The 24,675-nt window shown below is 38.7% G+C and overlaps 4 protein-coding genes across 34 annotated transcripts in view; 2 read left to right on the top strand and 2 right to left on the bottom strand.

Annotated features, from left to right (window-relative positions):
• Positions 1-7,522, bottom strand: part of LOC139121513 (semaphorin-1A-like) — a 97,215-nt gene extending 89,693 nt beyond the window's left edge. For 26 of the 31 annotated variants that reach the window (XR_011549299.1, XR_011549300.1, XR_011549301.1 and 23 more), the window contains exon 1: positions 7,368-7,522. The gene's annotated coding sequence lies outside the window, so the exon portion shown is untranslated. Of the gene's footprint in view, positions 1-3,126; positions 3,273-7,367 lie in introns of those variants that run through there. The other 5 variants (XM_070686462.1, XM_070686458.1, XM_070686467.1 and 2 more) reach the window with 3 other exon arrangements.
• Positions 7,523-10,974: 3,452 nt separating this feature from the next.
• LOC139121518 (heparan sulfate glucosamine 3-O-sulfotransferase 1-like) lies at positions 10,975-15,256 on the top strand. Its single transcript, XM_070686469.1, has 2 exons — positions 10,975-11,362; positions 12,469-15,256. The coding sequence occupies exons 1-2, from the start codon at positions 11,305-11,307 to the stop codon at positions 13,662-13,664; spliced, it is 1,254 nt and encodes a 417-aa protein (XP_070542570.1). The 5' UTR covers positions 10,975-11,304; the 3' UTR covers positions 13,665-15,256.
• Positions 15,257-17,163: 1,907 nt separating this feature from the next.
• LOC139121520 (uncharacterized) lies at positions 17,164-19,260 on the top strand. Its single transcript, XM_070686479.1, has 2 exons — positions 17,164-17,993; positions 18,393-19,260. The coding sequence occupies exons 1-2, from the start codon at positions 17,492-17,494 to the stop codon at positions 18,536-18,538; spliced, it is 648 nt and encodes a 215-aa protein (XP_070542580.1). The 5' UTR covers positions 17,164-17,491; the 3' UTR covers positions 18,539-19,260.
• Positions 19,261-19,262: 2 nt separating this feature from the next.
• LOC139121521 (protamine-like) lies at positions 19,263-20,779 on the bottom strand. Its single transcript, XM_070686480.1, has 3 exons — positions 20,504-20,779; positions 19,908-20,122; positions 19,263-19,454 (listed from the first exon to the last, which is right to left on the bottom strand). The coding sequence occupies exons 1-3, from the start codon at positions 20,592-20,594 to the stop codon at positions 19,389-19,391; spliced, it is 372 nt and encodes a 123-aa protein (XP_070542581.1). The 5' UTR covers positions 20,595-20,779; the 3' UTR covers positions 19,263-19,388.
• Between the last annotated feature and the right edge of the window lie 3,896 nt (positions 20,780-24,675).

The following is a 24,675-nucleotide window of genomic DNA, read 5'->3' as shown; positions in this document are numbered from 1 at the left end:
GTGTAGAAATTGTGGATGTGCTGCATTAAAGGATTCTTACATTACTATACCACCAATACACACATTCTGTAAGTACTATTAACTTTATATTAATTATTCAAACAGCCTGCTCCACTATACTGACACAAATCAGATAATATCATACAAAACAGGTCAAATTTTATGGTAAAAATTATTTCACATCAAAGCGATAAATACTTCGCTGTCAATTATCAGTGTCATGGAATAACTAGTACAACTACCCTTAGGAAAAATGATTCAAAATTTAATACCATTAGTATATTAACATAATTTATGCAACAGTTCAATACACATAATTATGAGTTGAAGTGGACAATCATCGGACACTGAGTCTTTGAAAGTGATTTTTCATAGTGCACCTTACATAATTCTTCCAAACAATGAAAGCTTTCATGAACAATAGGAAATGCTTTGGGCATTAGCACTGTACTGTGAAGATACCAAGGAAACAATATGGGGTGCAACATGTGTTCATATTTATTCACTGCGTAAGTCTGTTTCTGTGGCGCTCACCGTGATAACGACGACTGCGCTATCATGCCTGTACTGCCATGTCTACAATGATAACAGAAACTTTAATAGTTTTTTTAGAAAAATTCATCAATTTCTTTCACAAATTCATGGCAAGTACTGTATAGTCAAGATAGATTTGATAGCCTAACATGATTGAGGAGAGTTCAATGATTGGCTAAGCTGCCTGCCCACTCCAGAAGAGAAGCAGTGTTGCCATGAGACAAGCACTCCAGACTTTCACACGTAGGATTCAAATTTTAATGGAAAGCAAGGAGTGTGAATAAAGTGAAAAGGCTAGGCAAAGATGAAGCTACACTCCCTTGTGTGGAAGACACAATGTTCAGAGATCTGCTATTGAGATATGCGGGAAATTTCCATAACAATTCCGTTAAAGTAATTATCAGATAAAATATGCAGATACAGCGGATGACGATTTCACTGTTTCAGTGTAATAGTAGTGAAAGAAGCTGACATCATTTATTGACTTATAAGTGATGAAGAAGATGAGAGAGGAAGAATGAGGACTATACCAACATACTGATGTATACAAGAGATATCGGGATGAGACCATTTGAGATAACCACATTAATGTCGCTCAATGATGACATCATCATCTTCTGAAATTAATGGACGGAGTAATCGCATCTCACTTCATCAAACTGGAGAGCTATAAACGACAAACCTGTCTTCAAAATCTCAGTGAAACAATGGCTTCCTAAGACAAACAGTTTCAAGAAAATTTTTTTCCGCAATTTTCCAACTTTTTGAATGCATATTTCATCAATTCACGTCACGTATGGAATTCTCGCCCACTTGTGCACGATTGTGGACGTTCAATGGTTCTCAACATCAGGCAAAATTCAACATGTTCAAAAAAGGATTTGAACAAGTCATTGAAAATGCCAGTCAACTCAACTGCCAGAGAAATTATGTTTTCTTTCAGTCAGACGTACATTAGTGATATTAATTCATTTGGTTCTTTCCTTGTGACAAGTATAAACCTGCAGACACAGTGTGTCAGTATTGATTACTGTATTTGAATATATCGATGAATGAAATCACATCTAAATTTGGAGAATACTGGGTAATGCTTGTACAAGCTGGTTTGTTGAGGGTAACACAACACAATATTCACAAACGGTTTGAACATGGTTTTCCACGAAATGAAATGTTTACACATACAACATAAAGATCTCTGAAATCAATATCAGAAAGCAGCGCCTACGACAAGCCAGACATCGGTGAATGTGCGTATCTGCCATCTGTGCATGTTTCATCATCTTTCTACAAATATTTCCTTAATTTCCACCTCCTGGTTGCGGGATTTCACATATCACCATGTAAGCGCTAGCCGTAAATGTAGGAAATAATTTTTTATGGATGTATTGAACATTATTCTGTACCTGACTGTAAAATATCATGTGGAAAATCTCAGGAATGGTGATTTACATATCAAAAAGACAGTATAAAATGTACAAGGATACTTCACTCAAGCTTAATTAAGTGTTAATTTAAATTTTAATACACCTGACATAAAGCGTCAGTTTCAATTTCTATTATAGAGTATAATGACCAGGAACTGTTAGAGATTATAAAATTCATACATCAAGTGAAATATCTGTGCTTCAACTCATAGAAATTTTTAACTTTATAATATTTAGATTACAATAATTTTTGACTATTTTTTCTTCATTTTCAAATTTAATTTCCAAGAGAAACCTTACCCTACAAATAAACGAAGATTTCCACACACCTCAATTTTTTTAAAAATTGACAATTTGAATATTTTTTACTTTTGACAGAATGGGTGTGCCCCCTTACAAATGAGTAAAATTTCTAGCAAAAGAAACTAAAGTAATAAGTCCAGACGTGAAATCAAATGATTTCCACTGAAAAACACAATTTACAGAAATGATTTAGTATTTTGCCCTTAAAACACAAGTCAAGCAGTTGATCGCTATGGCTCCCAGGCAGTTCTGTGCATATATATTGAAATTTACTGATGCAATTTCTCTTACATCATTCTCTTAATCAGTATTTTCTGTTATGAACTCTCTAATGGACTGATAGCATCTATATGAACACGATTTCCATTTTGAACAGATTTCTATCGCACAAAATTTGAAAAATGGAAAAAGTAATTTCGCATTTTTCATCTTAATAGAAATGAAGCTGCTTGGCTTTTAAATCTGAAATGCGATTGAATTTCATGCAATGAGTCATTCCTTAACAATTTTGCAGGACATGTACTCCATCAATTAATAACAAACGATGGATTCTATTATAAATTAGCACAAAATGTTTGACGACTGACTAACGTTGTCTTTCATTTCAGGATCAATTTGATGTTTCCATTGTAAATAAACAGAGAATCGCCAGATGGTACTCAGACCAACAATGTCCAAGCTGGAAGAGAGAATCGCCGATGGTTCAACATTTGAATATACATGTAGATGATGCATGCATGTACAGCTCTAGACATACATGATTATTGTTATAACAACAATGCCACAACCCATTTTCCTTTCATACAAGCACTGATGTCTCTCACATCAAACTGAGTTACATGAAAAATAATTCGAACAGTCTCACCCTCCATCTTGGCATCCAAGATTTGAGACGATCTCTGAATGAAGAAAACGCCCTGTTTTTTTCTCCTCCATCCACTCGCCCACAGCTGCTCGATGGACGTCTAGAGATCGTCTGAAAAGAGCCGGCTTGCAGGACTGCCGGTAATGTATTCACTACACAGCAGTTTCATTCACACGCATTCAGCGCGTATAAATATTAATGGCCGTTCTCGAACGTTTTAATATTAATGTCCTGACATGGCGATGCCAAAGACTGTCGCTGGATCCGATGCATTGACTGAATAACAACAGAAGAACAGACCTGAATGCAAATGCAGGATATCAGAGAAGGAAGAACAAGAAGCTGTGATGATGTATGTACGTCGGAAGTTATATCACAAAACATCATGAAGAAAGAAGCGAACACAAAATTGATTTTCAGACGGTGAAATCACATTAGAATAATATTACAGTAAAATTGTCTGTGAGCCATAATAATTAAACACTGAAAAAAGACTACTGTACCATTTGCGAAAAATTCATCTGTAGACCTTATCAAATGTTGCAAATGACCAGAAATCTTTTTAATTGTATGGTAACCTGTTACTGAATCCCTCACGAAAATCACACCAAATTATACACTCCGTTGAAACGCACAAGTGAACAAAAATTCTTTTAGCTCCATCAATGTTGCCATGGCAACATCACAACACAGAGACATTTTTAACATAATTCATTAAATTTATTCATCTTGCATGGTCTAGCCCCTTGTTTCTTTTCAGTTTGTCGTTTTCAGACTAGATAACAAAGACAAGTTCCTGGCAGCTGGAATTACATCAGAAATCACTCCTTGGCAAACACATGAGTGTGTATGTATTGAACCCCTCCCCTCAGAAGATGAAAGACCCCAGACAACGTGCTCTGATTCACAAAAGAAGTTGCCACTCTGCGGGCATAACTTATCGCTGTCACTGTAAGTGTTCCAGTTTGCCAAACAAACCACACACAGAACGTGGACTACGTGTGATGTGAAGTCACACCAAAATAACTCTCCCTTGTAGGTGAAGTACCATCTCAAAGACTGACATGATCTGTGGTTGCCATTTTAAGCTGTACTGAAAACACCATTTCAACGTCAATTGTCAGATGAGTACCACAAGGCTATCTTGTCCTATCTCAGATGAGATGCACAAAACCTGTCCAGACACTATTAATCAGTAATACACACTCAATTGTTCACGGTCTCCAGGATAAATTTACATACACTGATATAACACAGTGTTTATCAGTTTGGTGAGATTGCCTGGGATAGCACAGGGTATGACTTTGGGCAAAACAATACAGAATGTAGTAAAAAACAGTTACAACAAACAGCGTTTGGAGTAGAATCTACCGCTGGGAATGTAATAACAAAAATACACCCTCTGCTCTGAAGAAAAATGAAAAGGACATTGCCCGGCGCTAAGAAATCCAGGGACCAGAAAGCTAGAATTGACCACTACTTTTTGCAACCCAGACACAACATGTACTGTATGTCGTACTTCTTGGGATCGCACAAACTTGTCCCCATCTCTCCTCCTCCCCTAAAAATACCTCCAAAATACTTCTATCAAGATACAAAATTTGAAGACAGCTGGTTACCATCAAGGCATTGATTATCAAGTGGGATTGCGACACTGTGAATAAACGGACCAAACAGGCACGTGCCACTACGATAAACGAAGCACGTCAAAGGGAAGTTGATCCCTGGCAATGAGGTAAATACACTCTCTCTCCACAAGTCCACTGGGGTCAAAATTTGCATAAAGGCACCACCAACTTGAGAACAGAGAACATGTTTGTATAGTCAGTCTACTGGGGCCACTGAACTCTTGGACGATGTTCCACACAATCAAAAGTACAGACTTATGTTCAACAATCATTCTCTAGACACCAGACGCAAAGAAGGTGTAAACATCTTAAAGACTTGCGTGTAAAATCAAACTAGGGTGGTCTTCGATTCAATCCAGTGCTGACTTTGAAGTTCACTAAAACAATTCTTTTGGAACACACCAGACAGTATCGCGGCAGTTTACAACTCATAGAAGTTTTGATGTTTCCCCAAAAACATAACAAGCAGCCATGTTTAGTTGAGGTCTTGCTGTCTAGAATCAATCTGACCACGTTTTCAGAGTAGATTTGCATTCACAGACCCTGAAAGAAACATGTAGCAGTGTGGATTCTAGACAGTTTTTATTAAGACTATGGTTGCTTTGGGAAAGAAATTCATAATGCGGTAAAGAGATTCTGGTGAACAATGGCTTGGCAGCTATCGTTTGACAATAGTGTTGGAAATATACCATAAATTCATCTAGTAGTTTTATTGTTGCGCACTTTACAAAAGACGTCATACAATCGGGTCCATGTCCAAAATGACAATGCACCAAGATGATTCATTTCTGATCGTCCCAATATATGAATATCATGTGTACCACGTTGTTAAGTGATTGTAATTGTTGATCAAATCTTGCTCTGCAGAAAACTATTATTGTTTCCTATGGTTTTATAACTTCATAACGATAACAAAATTATACCATGGCACACCATCACTACTGTCAATCAAAGTAAGACTTTCATAGCTTTGAAAGCTATTACTCCAGCAGTTTTGAAAAAATATGTTTTGACACAAAATGACAAAATCGGGCCCAACTATTTGCATATCCAAATTTTATCATCATTTGGTCATATGATAATAAGGTCATCCCAATGAAGCAAAAAACCAAATTTGAGATCTACCAGACAAATGGTTCCTGGAGGAGAGAAGACTTTTAAAAACAAAAGACGGAAAAAATCTCCGTATGCCCCAAAATACATATGTGCTAAATTTAAATGCTTATTTGAACAACCAGGGTGGGTGAATTACTATTTTTCTAGTCCTTACGCCTCACAGCAGGGCCGGTGAATGAGGATTTTAGGGTCCTTTATTGAACTTATCTTTATTTGCAATGATGTAGTTTAGATTTGTCATATTTACTTTGACATAAAAACTGCCGGAATGTACCCTAACATTAGCTATACATGTATTTCCATCGGAAACTGACCCCAAAACATTGCCATGTGTTGATGATGTGGTGACGTGCATACATTAGTACATGGCATTGATAAAGTAAAGTCGATGAGCATAGCAGGCCATCTCAATGATAAAATTATTTTAGGAACGTTCCTCAAGCCTTGTCACTTTGTTTAATCTTTAATCGTCATTTTTGGCCCCTGGGGTAATAAGGGAGGGCGAAAAAATCGATGCCTTAGGTGGGGGTCGTTTGTATGTTGGTAAAACATCTATACATTGTCGGTGTTACCTCTTTTAGACGCTGCTGGAAAATCGATAGTTATTTGTGTTTACATGATGAGGCTTACGAAGCTTCCAGGCTGCACGCAAGAGCATATTGTGAAAGAAAGAAAAGGACATATAAAGTTACATACTTAATAATCGTCATATACACGTTTTAACTTTCGTCTTATGTAATTAGAAACACTCGGAAGGTCATGCATGCAAATTTCAGTACTACTGGAACATCGCATCGTAGACAACGGACGAAACCTGACACCATGCCGGCAGTGCATGTAAACCGTTCGACACCGTGCAACTATTGTAGGCGACATGGTTCAGAGTCGGTGACCATGGAGCTAATACGCCAAAAGACCGAAAATCGACAAAATGGTAATCTCTTCAAGTCACATGCAATCGTGGGGTAGCTGAAATACCGGATGCGGTTGTTGTAACATCCGTAAATGTATAACTAGTGATAATTAACCATGGAGGTAATAGACGGAACCAAACAACAACTCCAAAGGAATTGCTGGGGAGTTGCTCGGTGTATGTTTTCATTTTCTGATACGTACAGTAATACCACGATACCTCCACGGTAATACTGTGTATATACAGTACTACATACAACACAATCCACAGAAATAAACTGCAAGTATTCCACAACAAACTGCACAAAATCAACGCCCACACAAGAGAAGATGATCGACACCATGTCATTCGGAACATATATTATGTGTACGTGTATTGACATGTTGGTTGGTTTTCATAACGCAGCGGCGCGATTCGTTCGTGGAGCCTTGGACAGTATTTACTTCAGTTGAGAAGCTGCAGTGTAATGTACGAAGTTCTCTCCTGCCCGATACAAATATCAACCGATTGTTGTTGTTTTCGAATGGTGTCGGCGGTGAATCGTATAGCTACCGAACGGAAATCACGAGAAGCAATTTACTTACGGTTTGGAATGGATCCGTTGGCAAAGGACGAGCTCACAGATTTTGTCCACAAAAAAAAACACGTACGTCACGATCGTTGGGGTCAATCCGCTCAGCGAGTTCGTGCAGAGATACCATTCGACATGGGCTGGCATGCAGCCAACGTTGCTTACAAATACCTCTTTTGTTATGATAAGATACTGTTTATGTTCTTGATTCTGATTGGCTTGAACTCTCATGATACATATTCAAAATTTACTTTGCATATGAATCAGCTACTTTGGTCGGGCGTTGACAGACTCATGAGACTGGTAAAATACTGACTTCTCAGGGATTCGTTTACGCATCAGCTTATTAATATGATATTGCCGAAGCTTTCGGCAATCGATACCGATTTATTTAGCAATCAGTGAAACTATGTCAAACCAACTAATAGATTTACATTAATTAGAATTAAAGTTAAACATTAGCGCGCATTGATTTTTTTACTTATTGGGGTTAATTGTATGATTCATGATGACTGGACAAAAGTTATAAAAGTAAACAAATGCGAAAATACCTTGTATTCGCATCACTTTTTAGAGTATGACTACATGAGGGAAAGTCATTGCATAGATCAATATATGATACTGATACGGGCACAAATGATAATGCGTCTAAAAGCATAACTGACGCCATAGCAAGCCGCGCCCAAATTTACGAAATTTACGACCATAAAAAAACAAGACAAAAGAAAGCAAATCCATACATGTGCATACTTCATCACTGTTTCAACAACTGTATCGAAAACCTTGGCCGACATCATTTGTTCATCACCTTTATTCAACTTCACAATGACTGATCTGATTTTATTTTCACTTATTTTGTTTTTAATGTCAATAGTTTCCAGTTTCACTCCCAAATGCATGTTGAGATATACAGTCATCTTATTCAACTTGTTAACTCAGCCTGCACATGTGTGGAATGCATTGCTGTTGTTAAGTAGTGAATTTTAGTCCGGACTAGAATTCATATGAAGACAATAACCAGTGCATTTTACATGTATATACTCAGTATTAAACAGGTCTTTAGTCATGTGACAAAACATATTGAAAACATACCAAGTTAAAAAAGATCATCAAAAATTACCTATACTGTTAAAGTTGATTTAAGAGCTGGGATTGGAATGGTGTTGCGCGTTAGGAAGATGCAATTTTATGAGTGATTACAGTTCCTATACTTTATCTTTAAAAAATGTGGGGTTTTCCCCTAGTTTCTTTCCGTGAACATCACAACGATCTTTGAAAATTTAACCATGAATTAGAGAATGTTTCATCATGGATCGTGGCGGTCTATTTTTGGCTGGCGAAAACAGCAGGTAGGGCCTACTAGTACTTACAAACATTGTGGCGTGATCATGTTACTTACTCGGAACGACGAAAATATTTATTACTTGCGATATTTTGATACTTTCCAAAGAATATACAGACTCGTCTTTCACGTTCAATTTAATTGTAAATTTTTAGCATTTATTTCTCATCTCGAGTTTCCCCAGGGACCCGATGCAACTTTCTTGTCACATTTTTGAAATACGAGTTCTCGTTTTTACTATCAAGGTTTTGTCAAAGTGTCGGGTACATACTAAATTTGTCAGCACATCCTGTGAGTGTGTAGTGTCCAATATGAGAGTTGCCATCTTAATTTTAGTTCGAACCATAATTCATTTGCAAACAGTCGGGAACATTGCATCCTGGGCCCGTCCATCTGTGATATCATATTGTCGCAAGGCTAATTCTTACAAAAGACACTTACTTTTCCTATAAGACTAAAATAACAAAAAAAAACGCTCTTAAAAGTAATCTGGTAATTCCAGACGTTGTTCCTTCAATAACAAAATATTTCAATATTTGGTTTCCGAGAATCGAGCTCTTGCGATCAACTGTCGGGTAGAAGATTTACTGTAATTCTCAGGTTCAAAAATTAAAAATATACACCTTGTTCTCTAAGCTGAACATTTCACATGTAGTATACACAACATTGCGAACAAATAATATCGAGAAAACAAAGATTAAATTATCGGGATTGAAACTTGACAGAACATTGACGGATTGGAATTGCTTTAAAATCTGACATATATTCAGTCAAAACGCTAAAAGATCTACAGTCATAGGAACCGAAACAATATCATTACATTAATATTAGTGTTTTGAAGGCAACGTCCCCGATACACGTCAGGGGTGCGCGGTGGTTGCATTGCAATTCTATTCGGTATGCCTTTTCGTTGGAGTCGTGTAAGAAGACACGGTTATTTATCTGCATTGTTTACATAGATATTTTACATAAACCTTCAATTCTCTTGGGAAAAATGCAATATCATCTCACCTACCGGCACATGGCCTTTCGTAATTTGTCTCTGCCATGGAAAACAAACTTGAAACTAGCGTTACATTTAAAACTATGAGGGCGCTCATCAACAGAAAGTTCAGCATACTGGTACCCAATGTTTCACTATTTTTGTTGTAAATTTCAACTACAGTTTCTTGTTCTACTCCCCAAATCATGTTGCGATACACATATACAGTATACACATTATTCAGCTTGTCAACTATAAACCTTGTACCTATATGTGTACATTGCATTTTAATTATTATTAAGAAATTAATTTCAGTATGAACTAAAATTAAAATGGAAACAGTAAGCTTAACTGTGCATTTTACGAGAAAAGTTGTGTTGACAAGATAAAATGTCTTTTTTTGTTGTTTTTGTTTTGTTTTGTTTTGTTTTTAGGAGTATACCAAGAACTTGCAGTGGATATACAGAACAAAACTAGCTAAAAACTATCAAAAGTTTAAAACGGGTGGTATTAACATGGCTTGGTTTGCAACGACTTGTAAGAAAGGGTGACGATACTAGCACGGTACTCACAGACATCGAAACCCACTTACCACGGTGTTCTTTTACTTGTGTTTGCAACGATATCAATATGTTTGAAACAACAACAAAACCATAAACCATGCATATTAGTTTTCTCACATACGCAAGAACAACAACCTGAGGTCTAAATTCCCCGAGAACATGCATATTGTCACATGTCACTATAAGTATTTACCCAGGGGGGAGTGCTCGATCATCTGTACACACACGTAGAAACGTAGAAACGAAAAATGAACCGATAAAGTATTGAAGTTATCGGTCATTCATAAAACGATATGACTAATATAATTTTGAGGGACACCTGCAGACACCCTGACTTGCTTACAGCCCACGGAAATTGAAACCCGTGAATATTTTATCATTCAACCCGATACGTGACGACAGGTGTGGCGTTGGACGATTGATAAGATCAGAGGCTTGCGAGAGGTTAAGATTGGATTTTGACGATTATCAATATTGGATTTAAAAAATGAACAGAAAGTCTTCTTTTTCCTTCCTTCACAATGATCATGATATTTGCTTATCGACTTACAGAACTGTTGACAATCAGTTGTTGAAAAAAATACGCGACATCGTCTTCTTGGGCGCGGATGTTTAGAGGAATCATCACGTTGTCACTTTCTACTCATCCGTCTTCGATGTATGCTGATTACATAATGTGTCTTGTCTGTTCGTCCTACGTGTATATCTGCATAACAATAGGAAAGTATTATCAGTGCAAGTGTCACCCGCTGGCAATCTTTTACCGTAATACACACCTCAAAGCTTACCAACAAGGACAGTGCTGCGTAAGCACAGATGTGCCTTTCGCCACTATGGCTAAAACTCATCGGTTTCTGATTTGAGGAAGGAGTAATGTTCAGTCCTCCGACAGCCATGGACATAATGCTATACATGTATGTTGCATGATTCAAGGTGTACAGCTAAAAACGATACCCGGTTCAAATTACAAACCAATGACGCCATAAAATATTTCCTTCGATCGAGTGATTGCTGTTCAACTTATGCCAATGTTACCATGGTAATTGCCTGATTGATCAATGATATGGGAACGCAGATGCAGTCGATAGCCAATCTGGTTAATTTTCTATGCAACTATGAAGGTGAGTTAATTAGAGTAATTCCGGAAAGCAATTGCTTTATAGTAATTATTGGCCCTTGCACATCAGCCTCGGCAGCTAACTGTCAACCCTGCTTTTCTGATCATACACTGAAAGTTGTCCTGGCCAAAACCAGCGACGTTTCTGACACCCGAAACCCTATTACCTGCACGATTCTACATAGGTTAGATCAACCAGAAATCGTACTTTCACTTGTTCACTGGTTGAGACACGGATAATATGTCGGTTTGTTTGCATGATTACGTAACAGTGCTAATACGTTCCAGCGTCCTTCCACCAAATAAGTCTGCACCAGATACGTCTGACAAAAGCGATATCGACGACAAAGCACTGACAAATAAATTCAAATAAATGCAGCTAGGCACAGTGGACTGTGAATCACACTTTTGTTTGCAGTCTTCCAGCTATGTTTACAATTGACTGTGGCAAGCATATAATGCGATATGCAACGAGTATATGTAAACATATATATATATATATATATATATATATATATATATATATATATATATATATATATATATATATATATATATATATATATATGAGTGTGTGTGTTCTGTTAGAATAGTTTTATGCCTAAAACTCGTGTTACAGACACACAATACAGTTGATGGTCTCATGAGAATGAGCATCATATATAGCACTTCTCAGTTCTCTCTCTCTCTCTCTCTCTCTCTCTCTCTCTCTCTCACTCTTCTCTCTCTCTCTCTCTCTCTCTCTCTCTCTCTCTCTCTCTCTCTCATTAAAGAGAGGGGTCGTCGGAACGGCACTCAAAAGTCGTATTTGATCCATACAAAAAATCCACACATCATATCCAAGGTACGTCGGCGATTGATGAAAGTTAAAACATGCTTGTCATAATGTATATCATAAAATTAATATGCTGCAGATATGTTGACGTGGTGCATCTAGATATCGTGCATGAAATACAAATCGCACAGGTACACTTTCGACGACCCCTTCCCTTTAAATGGATCTTAGCTTTACGTAACTAGTCCAAAGTATTTGAAAAACCTAATTATGTTCTGTTGATCAGGCTAGGAATCATAATAAGAGAGTCATTCTTGTTTAAATTTCTATTTCAGGGAGGCGAAGTTATTACTCTCTTCCGGCCATCGCTATTGTTGTTGTTGGCACCATAATCCTCATTTCAGCAAGCTTCCACACACTTGCAAATACGCCTGACAGACTCGACGACAATAAGAAATTACTGAACAGGATCCATCGTATCGTGCTCAGCCCAGGTGAAAACCATGGCAACGTCAGTAACAATTTGCATGTCCAGGAAAATTTACACGCAACTCAACTTGTCCTTGATCTGCCAAAAATGGACCTTAAAAATATATCAGTTGAGACAGATAATATATTCTTGAAGGATGGAACACTGGAAGATGTATTTCTGCAAGTTCATAATATCTACAGAACGACTTGCTACTGGCTTGACAAGAAAAGTAAAATGTGGGGGTTGAGACAAATGCCCGCTCTGAAGAAGAGAGGTTGTGAACAAAAGCTGCCAAACGTTGTAGTTGTTGGCGCCAAGAAGTGTGGAACTACCGCTCTGACTCTGTGGCTGAGCACGCATCCCCTTATCGCTGCTGTGACGGCTGAGAAACACTACTTTGACGAATATCCCGACCGGAGTCTGGAATGGTACCGCAGGAAGATGCCGTTTTCGACTGAGATTCAGATAACCATGGAAACGACGCCGAAGTACTTCGTCTTCCCAGAGAATGTCCCCGAAAGGATACACAACGAAATATCCCCAAAGACTAAGATCATACTTATTCTATGCGACCCTGTTGGTCGAGCAGTTTCAGACTATACGCACGAGTTTGAGCTGAACAAAACCACGGGATTTTACAAAATCCGGGATACATTCGCTGCATCGGTGCTGCGAGAAGATGGGAGTATTGATGCAGATAACGAACTGATCGACACCGGTATCTACGTCAAGCATCTCAAGCGATGGCTAAAATACTTCCCCGAAATATTTGTCGTCGACGGCACGAGCTTCAAACAGTCAAACCCAGCACCGACACTCATACGAGCGGAGAAGTTTTTGGGTCTTCCAAGATTTTTCGAAGAATGGCAGTTTTACGTGAACTCGAACAAGGGCAACTATTGTTCTAAACTTTCCTTCCCAATGCACTGTCTGGGGGCAAATAAGGGTCGAAAGCACCCAGAGATAGATGAAAGTATTTTGGAGAAAGTCCGTGCCTTTTACCAGCCTTACAATTTACAAGCCAGTCAACTCCTGAATCGAGACTTTACATGGGATTAAGTATAGCCGATGCAGTGTACGTACTGATTGTTAATGAAATATGAATGGTGGTCTATACTGATGTTATTGATCGATTTGCTTTGTTCACTATATTTTTGCAGCAGTTATGCTCGAGATTTTTTTTGTATCGATGATAACTTTTGGCAAAATGTCATTCAGTCTTGGAAAGTCATGAAAATGATTACACCATAACATGTAATGCAGCTATGCAAAGATTTGGAAACCCTGATCTTCAGAAACTGAAGTATGAGCTTCTTCCCGAAGTCCATCAAACAGAACGGCTATGTGCTGAGTTCTCTGGTTGCAACTACAAATTGTTTATTTGTTTATTTATCAGGTCTTATTTATGGTTTTCGAAGAATCTAACATCTGTATTTTTAAATCATAGATATATATTGACAGGTGAATTCTTTAGATCGTTTATATAAAAGCTGGTGTATAAATTGCATATCTTCTTGGTTTGTTGACCAGTGATGTCGCAAAATATTTGGCAATTTTCTCAGACATTATTTGAATTATGTCCATTTAAAACGAAAAACCATTTCAATTCATTTGTGACAGAAAAGGCAATTATACCTGACAGTTTTCATTTTATCTTGAATTCCCCCCCCCCCATTTTCAGAAACTGGTGATATTACAAATAAAATATCACATCCAAAGGAAGGACATTCAGTGCAGTGTAATGATCCACGACAATATGTTCTTTCTGTTAAAATAAGGGAGCCGTCATTATTTACGGCCTGGGGGGGTCGGAGGAATTGCTTTCGAAACTCCAAAATTTCGAGTAACCCCCCCTGCCAACCATGACGTGTTTGAGTAACCCCCCTCTCTGCTACAGAAAATTGAGTGACCCCCACTCCCCCCCCCCCAAAAAAAAAAAAAAAAATTGGGAAAGTTAAATATCTATACAGTAAAATGGATTGCTGCTGCGACAGGCCCTGTACAGACCCTGATTAAACCCTGTGGTATAGGTCTTTGTCGGAAGGAGGTTCCAATGGTTCTACTCCGGAATAAAAAGGGCGCGATGCGTACGGCGTTCTACATACTCAGTACGCCCAAATAATCACGTGATGCCGGTACAAACAAACCCACATGTGTACTAAACGCGTATGGAAATACACGTACGTCTGTGCGCGTTTGCGCACATGGCTTTGTTTGTACCGTGGTCGATTCGAATTCCGGGTTTGGCCTATTGCTGTGGCAGGGGCTGATGTACAGGTCTGTATCCAGTGCTCTGGTGACATGCAGTTATTCTGTAGGATTTTTTTTCAAGAGGGGGAAGATGTGGTGCGACCGCATAAGCGGTCGCGGGGGGGGGGGGGTCAGGAGGGGGTGTCCCCCCTCCTGCCATTGGAGCTTTTGAAAAATAGAGGTTAAAATGGTGTTATTTGGTGGCACTTGGGGAGTATTTTTTTCGTATAAAAAACTCAAAGGAAAATAAATCTGAGACAGTATTCCAAAACTTATATTTCAGTTCACTGATTTCAACTATATTTTTTGAAACCGAAAAAATAGCGACAGACATACATTTATTCACATTTATTATTTATTATTATTTTCCTGCAATAAAAGATGGGTTTGTTGTCAAGGCATTCAACTGGTTTTAAACTTTATAGCATCAGAATAAGCTTGCTTTACACATTTTCCCCTATCGGTAACCTATACAATGTAGAATATAGAAAGCAGACGTTTCTCATTAATGATCAGGCAAGTATATCAATCTTTAATCAGGAAATACTGAAAAATGTACTCAGTACTAGCCTCTAACATAAGGCTTGCCACGTCGAATAGCTGATCATTCTCGTCTGAAGATCACAATAACGTGAAACACATAGTGTAATGAGATTTTAGTTTCTACTTGAAACCACCTGTATTATGATATATATATATATATATATAATATATATATATATAATATATATATATATATATATATATATGTAATATATATATTATGTGTGTGTGTGTGTGTGTGTGTACACAAATAACGGGTATGAATATACATATCTTTACTATTTATTGTTGTATTAATTCGTAACTCCACTAAATGCTTCAATACATGTCAACAAAATGAGTAGCCCCCTTTCTTGTTCTCCACTTTTGAGCAACCCCCCCCCCCTTGTAGCTTTCGATTTTTGAGTGACCCCCCTCAGATTCCTCCGACCCCCCCCCAGGCCATAAATAATGACGGCTTCCTAAGTGACGATGCACCATCCTGATAGTTTTGGGTTTTTTGTTTTGTTTTGTTTGTTTGTTGTTTGTTTGTGTTGTGAGGGATTACATAACTGCATGATGGCGGCCACATTTCAGTGGGACAACTGCTATTATATGTACTTCGCTCAAACTTCCGCATGCAGTTGCAGTCAATGGCCAATATATGGTTAATAATATCTGTATACAAATCGTCCAATATATTATATGAACCAATTTCAATTTTAAAGATAAACCATGAAATTGTGTAAAATCTTGGGTATTTAAACATGTAGACGGTGATTTCTCGACAAGTCGTGAGTAAGTCTCATCCACATTTCAAAATCAACGTATAACAAGCACACAAACTAGAGAAAAGGACAAAAATCCCTCAGGCGTCTACAAACTGCAATATAGCATTGTTCCTTCAGATATCTTCCTTGTCGTTCGGCAGAGGGCGTCCTAACAGACAAGATCAATGCCTGGCTGACGGATGAGACTAAACCTTTGTCATTTTTTTCAGCTATAGCAAACGGTTTTCCTCAGAAAAATTTGTAATATGTCGATCCAATCCAAAGATATTCTCGAGGACCGAATGGAGAGGGCCGATGTATAGCGACGATGGCTGGAGGTTGTAACATTTTGTTGGAGGTTACACCTGACCAGACAAACCAAACTAGCGAAAATCTGATCACACTAAATGCAAGTGATATTAGTTTTGGTTAGAAGTAAGCGACCAAATATTTCCATCTTTTGGAAAAGTATAAAGAAGGCCTAGAGGACATCATCGTCCGGCCCGCATAGCTTGGTTAGGTCAGAGTAGTATATACTACATTAGTCTCGCCAACCACCGTTGCTTTTAGTGACAGTCCCTGCCCGAATAAATACCCTTGGCTAGCGAAGTTGATAGGACTTCGTATTAGGCCCGTAGTAGGATTCGTTTTGCCCAATCCTGTCGTGGTAATGGAAAAAAAAACACCGGAACTTCCTCAGAAAAGAAATGGCGAATTAGGATCGAACAATAGTTAGATCATGTCTGAATATTTGAGAAACTAACGAAATTGAGACGAACGACTACTACATCGCATTGGAAACTTTCAATCTGCCATCAAAACGTTGTTCCCATTGCAAAAATTTGTTACCAATGACTTCCTAGTCATGGACCGTGCACAACGAATGGTTACTAACCTTACGAACAGAACATTTTCGGTGTAGGATTTTGGATGTATGATATGCTGGGAACACCAGAGCGGCCAGGCACTGGGCCAAAGTACGTTTACATACGGTTAAATACGGGATAAGAGTGCGAGTATGCAGAACGCACGTCCCGTACTTTTTAAACTCTTTTCACAACAGCGTGAGTGGGTACTGAACAGATATTTGCGTCAGAATACGCAATTTATATCCAAGGCGTCGATGCTGAACTTTGTAGTACGGGACCTACATTCTATCAAACATAACAGCGAAAAATTCTTGTTTATTACATCCTTGGTGAATGTTTGGCGTCAACGCACCTGGACTCAGCACATAATTGCGTCAGAAATGCGTTTACTCGAATGAGAAGCGATCCGATCGATAGACGATTCAAGCACATCTGGGTGCACCTTCATTTCTTCACTCTCAAATGATCAGCAAAGATGGAAGGCATGAGTGCTGCTACCAAGAAACAATGGGCATCCTTGACCAGCGCCGCCGATAAATTCCACGCCAAAACCAATCTGGACGTGATTGTGATTTCAAGTCATTTCGACAAGATTACGAAAAAGAGAAAGTATGTCGTTCACGGAGCCGAACCGCCCATCCATCCGGAGCCTTCCACGGAAACGACGCCTCCGTTACCCGGACAATCATCATCCACTCGGCCACAGCTGCCAGACTTACGGCAACACCCCAACGGGTGCCTGACTTGCCTCGCCTATTATGACCTGCGAGAACTGCTCCCTGTCCTTGTGAAGGAAACCGAGAGACGAGCTCAGCCGCTGTGGTGTAAAGAAGAGCGAAAACCGACGTGGTGGCCGAAGGACATTTTGTTCGAAAACCCGAGTAAACCAAGCAAAGCGGTTGGCCATAACTGGGTGGAGCAAATGAGACGAGTTGCACGAGCATGCTATCAGCATTACTCCTTATCGGAGCTTACAGGTAAGCTAGGAAACGCCCAATTCTCCCGGGGGGGAGGGGCTATCATTCTAAAATTCAATAGCTTTGTTCGACATCAAGACAAATACAGAGATTCTCGACATCAGTACTGGAAAAATTTTATACATCACATGAGGGCGGAGGGGCCGACAGCAAATACAAAACAAAAGGTTCTCAATGCCATCACCTGAAATCGTTTAAAAATCACAGGGAGAGGGGCATCCAATATAAAATCAAGGACTTGTGGTTTATTGAGAACACAATATGTTTCCAACATTACGTTCGGGATGGGCGCAATCTCAATTATTCTGTGCATTTGTTTTCATTTGAAAAAAATGTTTTTACGGGGAAAATCCATTGACCAAGAGATCAAATTGAAGAATTACTTCCCCCCTTTCGCAGGTGACGTTGACAGTCAATGCACATATAGTGAAGATTTGAAGGGAGGTGATCGTAAACGCAGACGAAAGCAGGCTCGACCGTCGTCAGTCTCTCGCACGGAAAGACGAGAATCTATTTCAGTAGAGAGCGATCGCTCGGGAGAATAACTTTCTAGAGAACCCAAGACAAGCAAATATTGCGATTCTGAAACCACTGAGACCAAACAACTTATCTCCGTGAACCTAGATGCCGACAGGTGTGTACAGGCTGTTCAGAAGAAAGCTTACTTATAAGCTGTTACCATGGCACGATGAACGCGATTCTTGTCGTCGGACTTTATCCTTCCACGGAGGAAAACTGTTTGTCTGTGTTATTATGTCGACAATCTGGAATCTTTTGCACTCGGAAAGTTTTTTTACAACAACACAAAGAAAATCCTCAAACCTTTTTTAAACGAAACTGTGTATACAGTAGGCCCCAACTGATGTGATACCCCTTTTCTCATAGAATGGACTGGACTGCCTACTACCATTCGGCATAAGTACTATGATCGCGAACAATCTACATTTATGTCAATAGTTCTACATTTCTACTGAAATGTGAAAATGTAACATGACCATGGCACGTGACATCGAAAATGCACCTACTTGAGGTCTTTTGTAAAGTTTCAAAAACATACATAAACTTACAGACCTCTGCATCTGGTCCTTTGACTATGATCCCAAATACTGCCAACTACGTTTCTAATTTATAATTTTATTTTCAATTTTAAAGTTTTTAACCTTGTTTACACAGCGTATCAGTATTTCGTAATATATATTTTATGCTATCAATTTTATTCCAATTTGTAACTGACATCTATGATATTTGAATAAAAACTCCATACGGACATTTTCTCTTAGTGTGTGCTGTTTATTCACATGAATCGATCACAAAGTTAACACACTTCAAATAATATTTCTATATTCCGGCCAGCAGAAATTTTTATTTTACATCCGGGTTCTCGAACAGGTCCTTCTAACAAAGAGACGCTCTTCTTACGGATGAACGACGCCGGCTCCGCCTAGGGGCTGCCTTTGGTTTCTGAGGAAAGAAAATATACCAAGATTCAGATTACATATTAATCTAAGTCAATCCGTTTGCTCTCTTTTCGAATGAACAAATCCGTAAACAATGTGCAGATCTGCGCGCTACTCACAGGGGAATGTAGTTACAAGACATTCGAAGATAACTTTTACAGGAACTGCAAACTTTGATAACAGTTATAAACCATTGTCACGATTTGGACTACAGAAATTACAAGCCGACGAATCCAACCGCAAGCAGTATATACGTAGCCAACATAAAATCTCATCAAATATCTGCTGGAAGCAGCCAACGCTACCACTTTCTCGTAGTACCCACAGTTCAAAGTAGTCGTGTCGGCTTCCCGGGTTGGCTTACAGTAATTCTTTCTGGTTTGGTGGAACAACAAAACCATTAAATATATTTTTTGTAGCAAACAAATGAGAAAGTAAGAGTGACTGCATGACTCACCTTTGACCCAGCAGTGGAGCCCCTCCTCTTCTTTGAAGCAGTGGAGCCCCTTCTTTGCTTTGAAGCAGTGCTTGGGCGGCGTTTTGCGCTGGCAGAGCCTCGACGTGCGCTAGCAGATCCTCGTCGTGAACGTGCACCGGCTTTCTTCTGGGCAGTCCTTCCACGAGACTTCTTAACCGGTGCTCTTCTTTGGGGTGAAGATGCCCTTTCAGAGGCTAAAATAATAAAAGAGGAAAAATCTTCAGGACTTAAAACATTGGAACATGGATGATAATGCACCATGTAGCAGAAGTCCAGCCCTTGAAACAACATTGCGATAAGTAAACTTAAATTAAAATTGTACGAGCAACAGTGCGTTACTGAACCGTTAGTCTTGACCTAACGAAAATGAATTCTGCGAAGGAATATCTTATTTTCATGATGGCAAATGACAAGTATTTTCACCTTAAAATACGGAGAAAAATTATGATAAGCAAAGGAAACAACGCAACGATAAAGAAACTAAAGATGCACTAAGAACGAGCGACGGGTACGTCTAACGGAACCATAAAAATCTATACCTAACGACTACAACATTTAACTTCCGAAAAACTTGCCTTTCACAACAGCCAAGATGTGTTTGAATACGGTGGCGGCTCCGTGGCCTTTACTACCGCGGCGAATAGAGGATCTTCGCGTGGTACCCATCTTGTTTGTGCTGATAATTCTTAAAGTTATCGAAAAATTGCGAGCGAAATCGGTTTGCGAAGTTTACCGGTGAAAAGAATTTCGAAAGTGAAGTTTCCTTTCCTGTCCAGAACAAAAGAACAGCAGAGAATCGAATAGTGACGTCATAATGCCGTTAGCTAGATCTCGCGGCTTTCGCCAGCCACTTTTTTCTTCCGAGAGGTAATAAGGAATTCGTCACAATATCGTGTCATACAATTAAAATGTGTAAAAACATCTTTGTTTTGTCCGTATAGGAGTAAGGTTAGATGGAAACAGAGAAATGGAAAAGTTTGAGAATTTCACGTCGGATAGCGCGTTACTCGCACCGCGTGAAATATCAACGCTAAGATCGCGCACTTTCACGCGAAAACTTTTACCGTTAGCTGTGCCGATATGGACGCGCGAGAAATCATACGCGCGCTGCCACTGTACAGTTCATGCGTATATGCTCGCATCTTTGCGCTGCGTAGGTGTTCCAAACCTTTCACTTTGGTCGTATTTCGATGATAATACATTGGAAATTTCTACATTTTGTGATAATTTCATCTTGAGCAATTGTGTCGAAGGGAGCTCATGTATTTTTCCGCGTGCTTCATTTTCCTCAAAAGGCTTACTGTTTTAGTGCATACTATTAAAAGGTCTTAAATAATTTCTTCATCTTCGCTGTAAGGACGCGAGCTTATTTTTTTTTTAAAATATGAAGTTCTTTGAAAGCTTTCCCCATAGAGTTAACACAAGAATGTCGGACATTTTGAATTTCAAATATCGGTCAATGTTAGTTTATTTATTTCAAAATTTGCAACGGATTCTAGGCTATTTTTTCCGAAGAAAACATCCTTGCAATATCATGAATATTGTAAAAACAACCAAAGATATCATTGCTATAGCAATGCTTTGTATTTTTGCACTTCTTGGTGACTTTTCAAACATTTTAGGTGCACATTACGTATTTGGATTTGTCGAATTCCAAGTATATAAATAGAGTAGTGATAAATATACAAATCTAATATTTTTGATGTAAAGCTGACGTGACTTTACATAAAAGTGGATAAAATTTATGGCTATTTATTTTACATGACATCAATATCTTTCTCCCGTATGTATTTTTAAGGTGGCCCTTCTTCTTCACTAGTGATTTACACCATACTTTGAGAAGGCTACCGTCATGAGTATTGGGAGTTGTTCAAAATTCCTTTTAATTGTTTCAATATATCATACTAAATTTACTTGTCTTTTCATGACACCTTTCTTAAAGTTTGCGGATAATTAGTTTGGCTGGTTTACAAAAACAGTATTACGAAATTGGTTTGGTGTCCTTTCTAAGATTGTTTTTCGTCACACGATTTCCTTTGGCGATCTTCTAACCATGCAAATTGGTTGGACTTACATGCCTAAACGAAAAGTCTATCACCACCCTGCGATGACTTTCTTTTCAGATGAGCGATTCCTTTCCTGAATAAAATTACTCTATCGTCGGTTATCAAACCACCGTACACCCAACTGTCTCAGTTGAGGTATGTAACTTGGTTGCAGAAACTTCGATGACAAAACAATAAAGACAGTTTGACCATACGATGTCGTCAATGCACAGAGCAATCTCTCTTCTACATTCGAGATGTCCACTACGATACTTCGTCGATTGTCTGTTGGCTTTATATTTGAATTCTTTCCTCATCGAGTCGTTGAAATGAATTATAGGCTTACATAATAGTGCGATAGGAAAAGTTAGGTGACGTCAAAATTGTAAATTATTTCGTTTTATTCCATCGTTCACAATAGTCATTACAGATACCAAGCACTACCATTCCGGCCAGCAGAACCTGTGGTCTTCTGTTACAAATTTTAAAACCTATTGACTTTGACCTTGCCACTTCTCAAGGTCATTTTAGCAAAAGTTGCCTTGGATACGGCAGTGTTCTTGGACGCTCTCGCTGCACTCGTGATTGGACGGCTAACGGATCCCTTTCGTCGACCACTAGATTTTGGTCCCGCCTTCGGGACAGCCTTCTGTTTTTACAGGAGGAAAAAATAGCAGACAAAGAACAAGAACTTCAATATTATGTCATCAAATAATCAAATATTCAAAAAAGAAGTACATGTGGTTGTTTAGGAATGCGTCCCGGGGACAGATATTCGGACTCTCAACTTTTACAATTCTTTGCTGATCTACCACTTGTTGTTCTTTAAAGCTCACGAAGTTTAAGAAACATTTTCACGGCCTTTGTTTTTCGAAAATCGAATATTTTGTTTTTCTTTATTAAATTAAAACAGGAATGGCGACCATTTTGAATTTAAAAAAAATAAAAATATTATAGTTATTTTCCTCTATTACCAAATTTTAAAGGATGCCCCCTATTTTTATTCTCGATTTGATCATCATAAGAGCATGGTTGAAAGTTTCATTGAGGAAAGTTCGAGCAGAAGTTTTGAAGTATTTATCAACGAGTCGAAATATTACCTTGGTGCGTTTTTGTTGTGCCGCTTTCTTGGCTGGAACTGCTGACTTGCCAAAACTGAGGCGACGCTTTGCGCTGACGGAACCTCGCCGCATACGAACACTGGCGGTCTTCTGCGCTGCCTTGACGGACTTTGCACGTACCTTCTTCACCGGTGATACTGGCTTGGGTTTGGACTTTTTAACGGGAGTCGTCTTTTTAGAGGCTGCGTATTTGAAATGGAATTAAAATTACCGAACGATAATGCCACAATATATTAAGCACGTTGGGAAAAACCTTTTCACCAACATATTGACGTTGAATTAAAACTAAACACGAAACAAAACGCCTTACCCTTGACGACAGCAACCATACGTTTGAATACCTTAGCCTTACCGTGGCTTTTGCTACCACGGCGAACTGATGATCTGCGCACAGCGCCCATGTCGTTTGCTTTTGATAAGTTAACGCACTTTGTTTAAACTTTTAAAACTTTATCAATAAAGTTGTTTGGAGGTTTGTTCTGAGATCGATGCTTAGGCCTAAGTGTATACTAGTTGGCCTGAACTTCGAAAGCTAAATTTGCGGAGTTACGCACAGAATAATAGCCATTGTGACGTAAGAATGCATGGTTCTTGATAACCTCTTTATGTCTCGTCTGCCCTTTCAGTAACGTGGACATGAAATATTATAAAGATATGAAATAACCTTGAAAATTTTTTTAAATATGAACTTCAATAATCGATAACTATAAGGAGGTAATAATTACAATTTGCCAAAACACCATTTTTTTTCCACACGAAGTACGGCACTTTAGTGCCGCGTAAATACGGGTTTCAGTGCCCGTATGTTAACCCTCTCGTTTATAATGTCGCCAGTTAGTCTTTTCGCGTTATTTAATCCATCGTACTGGTACACTGCTACTGTTCAAGGACCCACCAGTGTAAAGTAAGAGTTATTTAAAAAATAAACCGCAGAGCGGGAAACGCGATTTTCGAGTTCGATTCGAATGTAGAATACATTCACAGATACCCCCCCCCCAAAAAAAAAAATCGGTTTTTTTCCCATCGTTTATTGCATGTAGATTGTTGATGTCACAAAGTTTACCTATTTTGGTTCAATTTCGGAATACTTTCATTTAATTTCTGAAACCCTTTTAAGAGCTGGGAGAGAAACAAACAACGGAGTCGAAATAGTGCATGATGATTCGACATTGTTTAGTGCAAAGAATACACGAATGTTAGGAACCTGGTCAAAATAGGGGTTAACATTAAAAAGTACGTGTGATAAATATAGGAGCAGTTATTGCTGGATGGAAACCCTTGTTCTTCCCTAAATATATTCGAATTTTTAAAAACCCATTTCCAAGTCCAATGAATCAAATTGAAAACAACTAAATTTTTCCAAAGTTTTGGTGAAGAAGGACTGTCTTTATTTGCAGTGTATGTCAACAAGATATTCTCCCAGACAAGTTGGGGGACTGTGTTCCAGATTTTTCTTACATCAAATCAAAGAAAGCACAAATCTATTTTCTACCGTCTATGATCAAACTTTCAAAAATGCAGGGGGGGGGGGGAGGGCGGCAGGAGGGTGTCTAAATTCTAGAAGCCTACATACTGTTAGCA

This window comes from Ptychodera flava, chromosome 21, assembly GCF_041260155.1.
Source record: "Ptychodera flava strain L36383 chromosome 21, AS_Pfla_20210202, whole genome shotgun sequence".
Classification (NCBI taxonomy): Eukaryota; Metazoa; Hemichordata; class Enteropneusta; family Ptychoderidae; genus Ptychodera; species Ptychodera flava.
The sequence above is the reverse complement of the archived record's forward strand: the minus strand, read 5'-3'. Positions and strand labels throughout refer to the sequence as shown.